At 46.2% G+C, this 15856-nt stretch overlaps 1 protein-coding gene across 1 annotated transcript in view; it reads right to left on the minus strand.

Annotated features, from left to right (window-relative positions):
- Positions 1 to 15656, minus strand: part of YEATS2 (YEATS domain containing 2) — a 44863-nt gene extending 29207 nt beyond the window's left edge. The window contains exons 1-10 of the mRNA XM_010133375.1: positions 15557 to 15656; positions 12418 to 12515; positions 12233 to 12325; positions 9261 to 9503; positions 7372 to 7487; positions 6578 to 6739; positions 4952 to 5063; positions 3346 to 3390; positions 2121 to 2307; positions 205 to 444 (exon numbers count right to left, since the gene is read on the minus strand). Of these exons, the coding sequence (XP_010131677.1) occupies positions 205 to 444; positions 2121 to 2307; positions 3346 to 3390; positions 4952 to 5063; positions 6578 to 6739; positions 7372 to 7487; positions 9261 to 9503; positions 12233 to 12325; positions 12418 to 12515; positions 15557 to 15656 (1396 nt within the window). The remainder of the gene's footprint in view (positions 1 to 204; positions 445 to 2120; positions 2308 to 3345; positions 3391 to 4951; positions 5064 to 6577; positions 6740 to 7371; positions 7488 to 9260; positions 9504 to 12232; positions 12326 to 12417; positions 12516 to 15556) is intronic.
- Positions 15657 to 15856: the final 200 nt, after the last annotated feature.

The following is a 15856-nucleotide window of genomic DNA, read 5'->3' on the forward strand; positions in this document are numbered from 1 at the left end:
CGCTCTCATCTGATGTGAAGCATTTTACATTTAAAATCTTTTTACGTGAAGGTAAAGAAGTTGTTTAGCTCCTTATTCTAGAGTTTCCTACCACCCACTGTTCAAAGATTGGCAGGAAATCGGGGGAAGGGCACAAAACAAGTCCAGCTGGTTCACCCTCTGTTCTCCAGGGTGAAGTTCGGGGGTAAGTAAACTGGCATTCACCTGATACAATCTTGCAACTCATGGTGATAGGCTGGAAGGACTTTCCTGGTGACTCTGCAGGGCTTGGACTCTGACCTTGAGGCACTATTTTACAGCTAGCTGCAATGGGTTGAAAGGCTGAATTTCCATGAGAGCCAAAGGCAACTTTCTGTGTGGCTAACTTGGTGGGAGTCCGTTCTATTGAAGACGGCAGGGAATAAAACGTGGCATGTCTTTCGGTTTCAGCATTCCCAGGGAATCCTGATTAAAACAGGGAAAAGAAGAGAAATAGTTCTTAGGCTGAGACATCTAATTCCTTGCTGTGCTTCTCTACACAAACAAAACTCGGGTACCACAAACACGTTCTCAAAGGAAGGAAGTAAGGAAAAGCAACTGGTGAACGGGGAGAAAGCGGGGTAGGGGGTTCCTCCTGCACCAGCCTGTTGGATTTGTCTCTGAGTGGAAGAATAAAACGCTACTGTGCACAGCCTGTTCAGCCGTGGCAGGTCATCAGCCACTTCTCACACGTTTTCTTGGAACGACCCTTCCCGTGACCAAAAGCTGCTGGTAGTTTCAAGCGAACTCATGAGGGGCTCCATGAGACTAAGGCTGGATCTCCTCTGCAGAGCACCTCGCAGCGCATTTTTTGGAGTACAAGCACAAGGAGACCACCTACTGCCTTTCGACCTGGGTTAAGGAATCCACCTTATCTGATGTAGGAGGAGATTGATTAACCTGCAGCTGAGGAGAGAATCCACTGGCTGTCAGTGTAAGAGGCAGGTTTACTTCCTTCTTGTTGGCTGTGGCACTGCTCACCTAAAGGTGCTGCACGTCTTCCTGCCTGAATAAGAAGCCTGTGCATTTAAAATGTGGTTGCTTTTCTCCTTTTTTGGCCACAAGAAAACGCCGTGTTTAAATGGTGGACAACCTTCTCGCTGAGCCAGAACACTGCCAGGGGCATCACGACACCTAGCAGAAAGCATCCCATGGAAGACACCAGCTTAAAGCCATTCCTTGAACACAGGAGCATCAGGATTAAGCAAGACAGGCCTCAGATCGTGTTCGTGCGACCATAGTCTGAATTATAAAGTTGCTGTTTCCAGCATGTTTTTCACACTAAAACATGCCAACCATAAAAGACACCCTTGTTTCTCAGCCCAGTTAACCAAGGTCTCTCACGTAAGCCTTTGAGACTGCGAATTTAAAGCTAAATGCTAACACAGGCACGGTTTTTCCAACTTCCTGCAAACTGAAAATCGTAACAACGCACCCAAGGGGCCAGCACTAGCTTGTTGCAGGCGATTCAAATGACTCTAAGGCATCCACTGCTGCCCCACTGCAATGAGTGCTGCATTCTCTGATCTTAAGAGGAAGATGAGAATGAGGCCATGACATGCAGCGGTGCCATCTCTCAGACAAACACACACAACGGTTTTTTCACTCTCTATTTTCAGCACCACTTAGTCATTTTCGTACACCCACAGTCAACTCATGTTGGGCACCAGTGTAGATAACTGAACACACCACTAGACCAATCAATACCTTAGATGGTATACATCACAGTCCCCAAAATATTCAGGAACCTAAAAAACCCTCTGGAAAGAATCTGCCAAGAACAAAACTACAAGTGCTAGTCAACAACCTCTTCTCCAACTGCATCTGCTGCATAAAGCTCCACATTCACTATGTTTAGCAAAACAGCCGGCTCAAACAACTCCAGATTGGAAAAGAAAAAACCCAAGCAAATAAAACCAAACCAAACACAAACAAAATTATTTCTAAATGACATTTCCAAGTACATTGAGGAAATGATCATCTGGGGTGAGCAAGGAGCAGGTAGCACTGGCAGCCTTCAAGACACAAGAGCAATTAGAGGAGGTATCCAGAAGAGCTGAAGTTCCCAGAACTCAGATTTCACTCACACCCATTCGCTTTACCTTTGTCCACAGAAGCATCTGGGCTGGAGTCCCGCAACTGTTTAATTGGCGAAGAAGCTTTGACTGGTGCTGGGATACTCAACGGCAGCGGTAAGGATGTGGGAACGTCAGAAAGGTCAGACTCTGAGGACTGGGAGAAGAGGTACTCCTCCCCCAGGGAATGCCTATGCAGCTCCACATCCACTACCTGCCAGAAACAGGAGAGAGGATGACATTAATACCTCATAGCTAGGTAGAGACATAAAAAGTGAAAACAACTAGGACTTTCCTTTATATTTTACTGCCTAGAACCTCTCCCTTTCCTTCCTCCACCTCTGCATAACATTTCTATTCACTTCGGAACACCTCCCAGAGGTCCAGCAGCACCCAGACTAAACCACACACCTGGCAGCATTGAACCCCCATGGTAAAACAGCCCATCTCTTGGTCTGGGGGAAATCTGGATAGAGAACACTGGAAGGAATGCAGAGCCCAGCCCCAAGCATCCCACTAGGGACTGAACTTGCACTCCCTCAGAGACCAGCACAAAACCACAGCTTGCCATTTCTGTCTTTTTTACAGGGCTTTGAGAAACACATCATCTACTCTTCAAAAGTGTTCTCTAATCACAGTAGACATCTCACGTTAACGTTTTCTCCACAGACTGAAAAGCTTAAGTAATGCAATTTCACCATAAAAATTCCCATTCACTACAGTACAACAAGGGGAAAATAATACCAAGAAACCTTTAGGGATATACAAACTATGAGTTATTAATTCATTTATTTTATGAGTTCATTTGCCATGAAGATACTGAATCTTGACAGATGCAGAAACTTAGAAGTATTTAATATACTGCAAAATTTCAGCAGGGTAGTTGGGTGATCCCTTTACTATAAATTATTTACGTATGAGATCTGTAGCACAGCAGAACACAAATCAAGAAACATGTAGTACCAGGAGCTCCACAAAGAAATAAAAATGAAAACTGTAGTACAAGTTAATTACTTTATGCAAGAGCTGAAAACAGTCTCCCCTCAACTAGAAAGGGGAAAAAAAAAGACTGTTGTCATGAGTAGTGACAAGGTGCCACAACCATTTCATTTAACAGGAGAGCAAAATCCTACACGGATTGTGAAATCAAATAAGTCTGACTCTGTGCTTAGTCCCATGTATCATCTTCTTTTTAAACATCCTTCAGGGAATCAAAGTACAACAACATCCATCCCATGACCCGCTGACTCACCGTTTCTGCACCAAGTGTCTGCAGGCCTGTGTAGGTCCTGTCCAGCTGGGTAAAACAACATAACAGATTTACATTAACCAGGGCAAAGCAACGTATCAGCTAGAATTTACAGAACAATTTGTCTGAAAGGAGTTAAAACTATGTAAGTTGAGCAGCCTTTTTTGAGGCCACAGGGTCAGAAATCTGTGTGCCCTGAGAAGTACCCTCTCTCCTGCAAAAAAGCCATCCATGACCCAAAGCCAACACTAAAGCAGAAAGGAGCAAAAGAGCTGAAGGAAATGAGATTGTTGGGCAAATACTATTTCTTCAAGGACTGCTCTTTCTTATTCCTGATGTCAATATAAGGAAATGAGGAAAATACGAATAAACTCAAAGTGATTTAAACTGACCAGCACGAAGGCTATGTTGGCACTATAATTTTTGATTAAATAACTGTTCACGTTGAGTATCAGCTGATAAAGAGGCAGAAAATCCCAGAGGCATCTATTAAGACACCTATAGAGAGCAGCTGGGTTTGAGAGGCTCATAGTGCCCCAGAGCTCAGGGGCAGACAGGCTGGCAGCCACGGTGGAGGGCTCAGCTGACTCTCACCTCCTCAGAGCAGCCACGGGCTCAATACATGAACAGCAGAGATTTGCTGATCTGAGTTGTCATGTGCGATGGACGGGCTCAGCTTTCCTCTGTAGGCTGGGCTTCCCTTGCTGCACAATGTCCATCATACTGTGACCAATCTCTCCTCAAGTTATCTCTCTCCAAATGTATTTTACTCATCATTTGCACTAAATGTCCTATGTTCCTGAGTGACATTCCCAACCTTCTCCGCTGTCTATATCTGGGGTTGCAATGAGGTACCTACATTAGCATGAGATTCATTAATGCAGGCAGAGTTTAGATAAAACTAACCGTGATGTTCTAAGAAACAGGAACTAAACCAGCTCAGCACTGAACTCCCCTAACACTATTTAAGAGGAAAACAAAAGCCATGGCCTGGTTTTCTAGGCCTGCTGCATACTGTAAATCCTACTGAGTGTCACAGGACAGGTGAACGCATTGAGAAAGGAGGTTCTCTTCAAAAGGAACGAGGAACAAACCGGAATCTCAGCCCCTCCCCGCCCACTCTAACAGTGGAGTGTATCTCTAGCAGATACATCTAAGTGCTGAAGGAACAGAGCACGTCCAGCAATCGTTCCACCAGCAGAGAAACAGCCCTGCAGGGCCCTGCCAAGTTAGAGCCAGTGAGAGCAGGATTAAAATCTCAAACCATAGGGAAACAACAGGTAAAGGCTGTGCTGCTCTGAGCAGAATGAGCTCCAGCTTCTGGAAGGCTGGGTTCCTCGGCTACCCATCAACTGCAGTGCAGGGTGAACGGCTGGACTCGATGATCTTAAAGGTCTCTTCCAACCAGATGATTCTGGGATAGCCAAGGTAAGAGGCTTCCCCGGAACTTTTTTTTGATTCCCCAGCTCAACTATTCATGTACAAATGAATAGTTTGTACACACATAACCACAGAGAGGGGCAGAAAACCACACACAAGCAGAGCCTCTTCTAGGTTATGCAGCAGAGCTCATTTAATTGCTTTTCTCTCAAATATTTTGTTCGAATACCTTCAAATTGTGTATGATATCAATCCTCTTGTTCTGGCTATCCTTGAAGTGTATCTGGACTCTCACAGGAAATTCTCCCCAGCCTCTCCTGGTCAGGTGAAACGGAGGTTCTCTGGAAACAAAAGGTGATTCACATTTTGGATGCAGAGGTGGCACAGCTTTCACCCACCTCTTTTGCAGAAAGCCAAAGATCCCCTTTCTAGCTGACAGCTAAAGCTATCTTCAGGCCTGCTATGCACCACGGAGAGATGTAACCACAGAAATGAGAATTTTATCGCTTTGGACAGCTGAAAACAGTTTTACTTTGCACAAAGAGACAAGGAAGAAAATGGTAAAACACCTTTGCAAGGGAGGACACAAGAAATAAGTGAGGTTTTTAATAACAACAACAAAAAAAAAGGCTGCCAAATAAAAAAAAATATTTGTTTCAAAAAGCCCCAAGTCAGCTCCCAGGACAGACCATCACTTTGTTTGTATTTCAGCTTGTTATTATTGTCAACCCCAAATGCAGTTTTGCCACAAAACAAAACACAAGAGGTTCAAAGGCTATTTTTAGTCCAGAACATTCACGTTCACTACGATGACTGGGACTGTGCGACAAGCAATCAATTAACCAGGCGGGATTAAAACAGAAGGCAAACAGCACTGACATCAGATACTGGGAACTGAGAAAGGCACAAAGAGACAGCAGTTAAGGGTGATTTACTGTGTTATACAGGACACACAAAGGAGTCTGCTTTTGTTCTGCTCAGGGTTGCCTTTTCAGAAACATTACTGAGAGCCAAACCAACACTTCTTATCTCAGGTAATCTTTTGGGAGTTGCCTTTCACTGGTTTAATTTTGCCAGCATTAAGCTGCCATTCTGCACCCAGGCAGCCTCCCCACCCTCCTCCAGGACACAGCTGAACGTCCTGCAGAGAACGTCTCTGGGAAGACATGAAGTAGTTGGATAGCATCCTCCCACTGTCCTGTCCAAAGAAGCGAGAACAAAAGACTGACAGGGCCTTTCTCTGCAGCAGGAAACAGAGAACTGACCCCGCTCATCTTATCTGGGTCACAGCTTTGGATACAGGTTTGGGAGAGGACAGAGAAGCTGCCCTGTGTCTGTAGCAGCAGCACCGTTCCTCTGATGAGGCATTCCTTGAAGCACGAAGCCAATGCCACTGAGCTCACTACAGTGCAGAAATGCTTGGGAGAGGAATACAATCTCTTGCCCAAACACACACGTATCATTCAAACCATGGGCAATGCAGCTTCCTGAGACTCCTCTTTCTTTCCACACTGGAATGGATGGGAGTAGAAAACACTTCCTTTAGCAACGGAAGTCTAACGTTAGCATCAGACCGTGTGACTCATACAGAAGATGCACAAACTTGCATGAATAGTATGAAATGCAACTGAGCGCTTTTTCTCAGTAGGAAATTCCAAAAAACCCTGTTTGGCACACTTACTACATAAAGACTCATTTATTTTCACTATTATTTTGGAGTAAGCCAAGCCAGAGGTTAAAGACAGACACGGAATAGCAAACCAGGAGAAGCAGCTGCTAACTTCCTAAGAAACCTGGCACTGCAAGCCTGGCAAGCATAAAGACCGGAATAGTGACTGGAAGAATTTCTTATTACCTCACTTCTACTAGGTCATTAGGTTTGTAACTGGGATGGAGGAAGAACCAAACTTTCTTGACAAAATGATTTATGCTGGGTTCTCTCCGAGAACCTCGCACATACACCATCCATTTATGGGTCGACTGATCGTTCTCTTCTCTCTTGTCGGGGGGAATGTACCTGGCAAAGAAATCAAAAAACAAACACAAGACAAAAATCCCAAATAGATAAATACCACAAAAAGTATATCGGGAAAGATTAGGCAAAAATATTGGGGATGGTAACGTGTCTGTATGAACCTTGCCCTGTACAGTTCTGCTTGTTATTCCTTACTCTGGCAGTTCATCCAGACACAGATACAGGTCCCGTAACCTACTCTACACTTCTAACACATTTTCTCTATTTTAGTGCACAACTGCCACAGAAATTTGTCCATTTAAACGTCTGGCTTTTAATCAGCAAGGTTTAATTTTACATCAGCAACTCTGCTACCATAAATATAAAAAATAACAATTCTTTCTATTCAGCTTTAAGAAACTTCGTAATTAATACTTGGTTCTGGGTCCAGGTTTAGGTAGACTTATATATACACATCTACAGATAGATAAATAGAATAACTACTACACCACCTGTTCCTCTCACGAAAATAACACATGCAGACACTTGAGGAGGGCAGCCTGGGGGACAGTGATTATTCAAGGGCAATACTTCTTATCATGAGAGCCTGGCAATTTTATTTGTCTCCTAATTTTAACCTCCTACTTATTTAATCCTGAAATAAAAGGACAATCCCTCAGACTCTGGATACTAACTTGGAGACGTTGCCAACCACAATCGTTTTCTTCACATAAAGCCGTGAAGTTTCATCATTTGACAGCCCGACAGTTCGTTGTCCTGGTTTTTGTGAGCTTGAAACACCCGAACTGTCCTGAGGGTAGGGGAAGAAAAAGGAAGGCAAACAAAAAACCAAACATTCCTCTTAAACATCGTTTTGATGGTGCTAGAAAAGGAAGGTGTTGTTAAAAAAAGTGAACCTGCAGAGGTCAATGAGAGACCAATAATGAATCACCCCTAAAAACACTGAAATTTCTATCTAGGCACACTTAAGCAACTCAGGCACGCAACACTGGTATACTACCCAGCCCAGTGCACACTGCATGGCTTAACTGACCATACATTACGTGACACACCATGGACCTGAGCCATGATTTCAGCTTGGGTTTCAAAAGCGCTGCAGCTGTGCTATCTGAAAAAAAATCAATCACTGCTGACATCGTGCTGGTCACTAAACAGAAACAAAGTGAAATCTCCACGAGTGGCTTCTGAAAATCTAAATCTTTCCCATTCCCAGTCCGTGCTGCTTTGAGGGACTCCAGTATTGCTTCGTGGTCAAGAATCGAGGCTGGGCTTGCGACAAGAATTCATCTCCAACTTAACTGGGATAGCAGCAGCCACACCACATCCCCGACATCTAGATAAGCCTACAAACCCACTGCAGTACTTGGGCATAATAAATCCAGCCTAAGCAACCCTGTAACACGAGCTCAGCTATTAAGCAGTGGCCAAGACTTCCTGGTAAAACAACCACATGAGCATCCACAGTGCCAACGCAGGTGGCCCCATTGTTGGCACAGGAATGAGAGGCTCTTCTACGACTCTGCTGGATAAAGTGGCTCTCCACAGAACATGGGCCATCCTCTCATGAAGAACAGAGTGGGTGCTGCAGCCTCCTGGAGTGTTCTCCACTGAGGACTCGTCAGATGAGGGTCAGCGTGGGGAGCAGTGGATTCACTGCCACGTATTACTGCAACACTCACCCCTGGTCGGGCTTAGGGGCTGCACTACTCTGGCAGCTTAAAGGAAACTAAAGGAAACTGAAGAGTTTCATCTCACCCACTAAAGCACATTTCCCCGCAGCCACAGAGTACCTCCCCACAGGAGCTAACCGAGGCTGCCAGGTGAAGCATTTCTGCAGCTGCAAGCAAGCCACAAAGGGAATGGATCCAGGTCAAAAATAACCCCGAAAAAAGTATGGGGGAACAATGAAAGAAGGTATTTTTAACCTGGGTCAGTCAGCTTCAGTTAGGCAGATATTAGCACAACAGCAGGCAGCGCATCAAGAGAAAAACAACTCTAACTACGCACCCGGGTTGTACCAGCACAGGCTCCCGGGGTGAGCTAATCCACCGGCCTCACTATGTTTTCACCACAGCTGCTGGGGAGGCCAAACCACACTAAGCAACGCAGTCCTCGTGAGCACCCAGGGCCAGGCAGTAGCATTACTTCTTAAAACCACTGCTGGGGATGACACACGCTGCTCTTCCCTCCAGGCTCCACCTTCCTGACCCGACTTCCATCTGCACAGCAAAAGCCTTTGCTGGAGCTGTGAAACACCTCCTTCCCCAGAGGCTACCAACCGAGACAGCGGCAGATAGCCGTGCTGGCATGAACGCCATCGCCGCTGCCTGGCTGAGCTCTCCGCTGGGCAAGGTTGAGTTTAGAGGAGCGACCCAAGTTACATACACTTCAGTTAGCCTTACAGCAAAGCCAGGCTGAGAGACTGGGAGCAAGTGGTTGGAGAGCGTAAGAAACAGATCTTCAGCAAGGTGGGTGAAAACATGAAGAGCTCCTGGTGCCAGCACTGAGTCCAGACAGAGCACACACCTCCAAAAACTTGACCACCACTCGAGTTTTACTTTACCCGGCCAGTATTTCTGCTCTGTCTCTGGTCCAGGCTGTTTGTCAGCCGCTCATCTGCGTCCAAGTTGCCATTGTCTTTGTCCAGGAGAAAGTCATTGTGCTGAGAGAGCGAATCGCTCTCGGAGTGGTTGGCAGATGGAGCGTCCGAGCCCTGGTTAGCTGGAGACGACGATCTAGAGGGTGATTCCAAGAATTTCTTGATTGAAGGGTGATTAAGAATTGTTGCATCACATGACCTGGTCCCCTGCAACAAAGAGGTCAGGCAGATCTGGTCACTATTTCCCTGCAGCCCAGATAAAAAACAAAGATGCGCCAGAAAAGAAAAAGTCGATGTATGAAGTGAGAGCAAATATTTAATCAGCTGCTCTGCAGGAAAAACGTATGCTGCAGAAGATAAAAGCTTAAAATGATCCTACAGGAAAGAGCACCCCAAAGTGAATCTGCTCCTTTAGACCTCCTGAGCTCAGAAACTCAGCTGGTTTTGGGCAGGAGGGCTGCAGCTTACTCAAATACCTAGAATGCCTCTTTGAAAATAACATCTTCCCTTCCTGTGCAGGCACCTACGGTCCTTAATGGTATGCAGACAGGCCACGGCTGCCCGATCCTTGCAGGCAAGCCAGGCTCGTAAATAAATCAGGCCCTTTAGTTTTGATACCCGCTGGCAGTCTTGTCAATGCCTATGAGGCAAGCTACGCCTATTAGCACCCTGCCTGCTCCCAAAGCTCAACAGAGGATAAAGGACAATGTGCTTAGGCATGCTTGCAAACCTCCCTCAAAACAGACCTCTCAGAGCTCATCTTAGACCCTCCTAAACCTGCAAGGGGAAGTGTTTGAATCTCTTCTGGGTTTTTTCATTACTGTGACAAAGGGCCTTTTTTATTTCTCCTGCATTTGCTTTTAACTTCAGAAGTCGCCAGGTAAACACCAACCACTCCAAGCGAGTGTCCTTCAGCCACTTCTCCTCCCAGACATCAGTCCTTCCTGTCACCTTGGTTTGATGATGAATCAAGTCAGCAGCAGAGCACTAACAGAGAGGATCCTCCAGCTCCTGAAGCCACCGGCTCAGACTAGAGTGGCACTGACGGCTTTTCTTGCAGGCAGTGCCAGGTCCGTTCTTGAGGAGGGAGCAAGACACAAAGAGAAACAAATCGAGAAACTGATTTGGGACTTTTTGTTTGTTTGTGGGATTTTTAGGTCGTTTTTTTTTTTTCCCCTTTGCAGGGTTATTTTTAATCCAGGTAAATAGTCTGATCTAAAATTCTGCCAGCATGATGGACATGGGGACGGCAAGATGGCATGGGGACAAAGACCAGCACCACAATGGAGCAGCAGAACTGCCCTCAAGAGGTGGCAGCAGGAGTGGAGTTAAATATTGTCCCACCTTGGACTTGAAAGGTTCATTTGAGAGACTTCTTTCCGATTGTCCACTAGCACATGAGCGAAGCGATTATCAACTCTCAATTACCTGCCTAGGAGAGGTATATCCATATATCCATGGCAGGAACACACACAAAAACCCCAAAACACAAACCACCACCAAGAAACTTTTTCTTTTTACCTCTAGACAAGTAAAATGACCCACACCTTGTCCACTCCTTTGTGGGAAAACAGTTATTAACTGTAATCACCAGCCTCAAAACACAGCAGCCCTGGGTTGAAGAGCTGTTTATATGTATGAGAACAAGTCAGGAATTTGCAAATCGTCTTCCTAGAAGTTCTGAATTAAACTACAAAGACTCCTATTCTACCAGAAGCAGACACAAGACAATCATTGGCTGCGGAGCCAAACATACATTAACCACACGTTAAAAATAGACGACAGAGAAAAGTGAAACCAGGAACAATTTAAAAGGAGAACTGAAGTGAGGACTCCCAATCGAACAGGCAGCTACACTAGCCATCTCATATAAACACAGGAAAATTAAACAGAACAAGGATGCACCAGTAAGTTCTGTGGATGCTTTGAAAGAATTACAAAAGTTGTTATCTCTGACAAGAGTGAAAATCAGCAAGGAAAGAACAGACACGGCAGAAGCAGTAAAGAAGAGGGGAGAGCACAGCTCTTGCTGACACAGGACACTGGATAAAAGTGCTTTCAAAGAGCAAAACCCGTCTCGCATTCCTCAGCTGCCTGCATAAGAATCATGGGGAGGAGGAGGGATCTCCAGGCCTCCCAGGACCACCGCAACCCTTTTCAACACCAGTTCCTCAGCTCAGCTTCAGTGAGAGAAAACAAAGCTGGACCTTTTTGGTTTTACCCCACTCCAAGTGTTCTGGAAATCACCACAGGAAACCCAGTGTGAGCCGCTGCTTGGAAGAGGAATTCTCACGGGACTGGAGTAAAAACCCAGCTTTGCAGCACCCACCTACAGCTCCCAAAAAATCAGCTCAGGCCTTTACTGGAAATTAGATCAAATTGAAAAGATGGCAACTGAATACCTACACGGGTAGAGAACCACTGGTCAGTCTGGGGCCTGCCTTAGTCAGGAACACCCTGCAATTACCAGCCCATTAAGGACAGAGTGTTCAGAACCAGGGTTTATCTAATAGGGTTTGGGTTTTTCTAATCTCCTTGTGCATTTTTAATCTCTCTGCCATATCTCCTTGATCTACCTCCTGGTTCACAGCTGCCATCAATCTCTTCAAGAAACCATTAACAGACTGGCTGCCAGGGTACAGGGAGGATGGTTTCATGGCACTGCCCAAGCCTCAAGGAATCTATCTCGAGGGTTTTTTTTCCCCGAGAGGTTCCAAACCCCATCTGCTTCCAGTCTCTTCCTGTGACACAGGATGACACGTTCCTCACTTTTCAGGGCGGTGTGTCCTCTCCCCTGCCACCCTATTTGCAGTTTGTATTCCACCACTTCAGCAAACCACGCCTCAAACCTAAACACCAGCAGAATAGCCAGCAAACCACACATCTTCCTTTGCAAATACTGCCGAAAGCCGCATTATTCCCAAAGCAGTTCTTACCTCTCCAGCTTTGAGGAGACCGGCAGAGGCGTAGTAGTTAGCCACAATGCAGGCACGCAGCTTATCCATCATCCTTCTAGCTTCAATCAGGCGCTACGAAAAGAAGAGGTTACAGATAGCAGCCGTCCCCCCCCAACCCAGACACTCCGGGATCTTACGTATTTTTAAGAACAAGACCTTTATACCTGATCTATAACTTCAATTTCATGTTCTTTACTCTTCATTTCGACGGCAAACTGTTCTTTTATAATTGTCTCAATCTTCTGCACAGCAACATCTCGAGCTGCACAAGGCCACACATGGAAAAGAAAGAAGGAATTATTTGTATTTCTATTTTGGAGGCTCTGTTTGGAAACATAAATATCAGAAATCACATTGGAGTGAGAAGTGAAGGGATAATAACTTCAGCACAGACACAGAAAAAAAGGGAAGGATCATTTTTCTGCAAAAGACAGTAATTTGTCTTAACAAAAACCACATGTACCCTTACAAGCTGGCTTATGTGGAGAGATATTTTTCCCTTTTTAGGTCTGAGACGGCAAATAACAGAAGATGGGAAGAACAGGACCAGTTTGTTTACTTCTGTCTCAGTAAAGCTGTAAACAGTAAAAGCAAAACTCCGATGTGCTATGGCCAAGCACAGCTACTGCCGCGATTGCACACAGTACGGTTGCTGGAACACAACATACATTTTTCTGCTCTCTTTGGCCCGATTCACATCCAGGAAATTTACACCACATCACGCAGCAGTAATAAGGTCAACTAATACTTCAGATGTTCGGCACTGGCATGAAGTGCTGCTCTGGAGAGCCTACAAGCCTTTACTACCTGCAAAGGAAACAATCTACATGATTGAGAGCTGGCCTGCCTCTCACAGAACCCTCTTCCACCACAGCAGTCCAAAAAATTTAGCCTTTCGGCAGGAGTTTATTGACCTTGGTGGAAAGCACGCAGTTTAGTATTTCCAACTGTGCAAATACCTTACGGCGAATTAACAGCTAAGAGCTAAATTGGTGTTTTTCTAGAACATGTATAAACACAGGAAGAACAATTCTTTTTGCTCTACGCCTACCATAAACTTTACTATTGCCCTTCCTTCAAGTCAGCTCCATCAAGGGGGCTCAAACAGCACCTATTTCTATCAAGTTCTATGCCAGAACTTGGAAAAGCAGGAACTGTACTTCTAGAGGAAAGCCTGGAAAAGCTCCTCCAGCCTGGGTCAAATGTACAGTGACTCCATGGCAAAGCAGATCAGAGAAACAGCCCCGGTTCCTATAAAAAACATCTCACATTGTTTCCACGCGGAGCAGGAGGCAATGGTACCACGGCTTTGTTTTGAGCTTCAGAGGAAGCATTTGTTTTACTAAAGCGTACATTATCTGTTTGAAGATGTTTCTAACCTCCCAACAGAACGAGTAAAGAAATCAAAAGCAAGTCAGCTCGTTGCTGGTATGTTCCAGCATACAGAATTTTACTGTCTGATCAGGGACCTACAACAGCACTAAGGCAACTGATGCTTCTACATGCAACAGGGGTATCCATAATATTTTCACTTATCTCCAGATACCTGCATATATATATATATATATACACACTCTTTGACCAGAAACAGCTCAAGCCTACATTAAGACAGAATTATGGCTGAAGCTGTATGTGTAATGCAAAATTAAAAACCAGAGGGATATAATTTTCCTCCAGCCATGAACATCCTGCCTAAGAAATTCACACTCACTTAAAATAAACCTGAAGAGATTCAGGTATGAGACGTACAGTTCGGATGGGGACAGCGGCATCTCTGCTCCAGACTGATGCCATGCAATACCAGCATCATGACAGTTCAGGCACTTCAGGTTTGAGGTTATATTACAGGCGCTTTTAAGAACACTTTATTTCCATGTTTTTCCCAGCTTATTGTCAACCACGGTCCCTGATTAAGACGGTGTCAGTGAAATTTGTATACTTAAGGAATTCTTGTATCAAAAGTTGGAGATCTTCCACGAGAGGAAGAAACAAGCCAGTTTGGAGGAATTAGCTGGACAGAGAGATCACTTTGGCAAGGACAGCTTTCCAAGGCCCTGAGACTTTGCCAGCTAATTATTAAGATCTTCTGAAAAGTTGCACTGCACGCGGATTAAAAACCCGCCTGCAGTCCCCAGGACACTCCACCACAGCGGGCAGTGACTTCTGGCAGCCAGGCATGGCAGGCAGCTGGGAGAGATGACACTCCTCTGCCACGGCCAGCTCCAGCACAGCTCCACTGTGAGGGCCCCTGACAGAGCCGGCAGCCAGGACCTGCCCAGCAACACATTCGACCCAGCGTTAAGCCTCCTCTAGACGTGCCCAGCTGTATGCTGTCCACCAACACATCGCCCGCAAAGCCATCATCTGCCCCTCTCCAACTGGCAGCTCTGGCATCCTGCTCTGTTCCTGGATCTTCTTCAGATCCCACAGCCAGCTTCGCTTTTCTCACCTCCCTGCTCGTCAGCTCCTCTCACTCGCCGTGCTATGCCAGAAATCATGAGCCTACTCCCTGTCCCAGGGGCAAGAAGCTCCACTCTCATTTGCCCAGAGACAACTGCAACCTGTCTCAGGCACCCTGCCAACAGGCTGGTTCCCAAAGCAAGCACATCCGAGCGTGCCAAATGCAAACCTACTCATCCAGCTACTCTCTCCACTACACTTCTTCATCCACTTTTCCTTCAGTCGAATGGCTGCTTCTCCTCCTTCCCCCTCGCATCTTTCAAAGCCCCTTTCTTCTCCCTAACTCATCCCTGCTACTCCACTCCATCGCACTTTATCTGCCTACTCTTGCAAACATTTGTCATCTTCCAAGAGCCAGTCTACCCACTGCAATGTCATGGGTTTGTCCCCACAATCCCACGTGCTGTACTGCGACCCGTACGCCCAAAACGTAAATGAGCCGCCACTCCTGCTGGGAACAGATTCCAATTCCGAAACAGAGGCGCAGGCTGGAGCACACCTTGGCACAGTTAACTGCTGGGAGGATGTGCTGGCTGATACTTCAGCGAGCAATGGGAACCAAAGTACATGGCTGGGACACTGGAGAGCTCGAGCTCCAGAGGCTGTCATGCACCAAAGTCTGATTCTCGCACCTTGCTAACAGGGAAGCCAGTAGGTAGCAATGGCTCCACATATAACAATCACATCTTCATTCCGTGGCACAGGACCTCCCTTGCTCAGTTTCTGCCCTCCAACCCCTCAGCTCCTGCCCCAGTCCTCTCCTGACCAGCCTGCTGGCAGTACAGACATCCACAGCATTTCTAATTCGAGCCAGGAGATCCCTTCAGCTCAGACAGATCCTACCTGACTGTTCGGCTGCTTTGTGACGCTTGCTGGGATGCGTGATAGTGATCTCCTCATAGTCGGGGTCCTTCTCTGCGATGACCCTCTTGATCCCAGACATGTTCTCTCCACTACTCCACTGAAGGGAAAAACAAAAGCATTAACATCACCCACAGCAACCTTCTGGGGAGCCTTCAACCTCTCGCTGTGGGGAGGCCTCCCGAAAGAGCCGGGACACCCCAGTTGCTGCCGATTAACCCACAGCTGCAAAGCTCGGAGCTGGTCCCGTTCCGTACGGTCCAGGAGCTTCAGCTGCCCCCT

The sequence above is a fragment of the Buceros rhinoceros genome, unplaced genomic scaffold, assembly GCF_000710305.1.
Source record: "Buceros rhinoceros silvestris isolate BGI_N320 unplaced genomic scaffold, ASM71030v1 scaffold12113, whole genome shotgun sequence".
NCBI lineage: Eukaryota > Metazoa > Chordata > Aves > Bucerotiformes > Bucerotidae > Buceros > Buceros rhinoceros.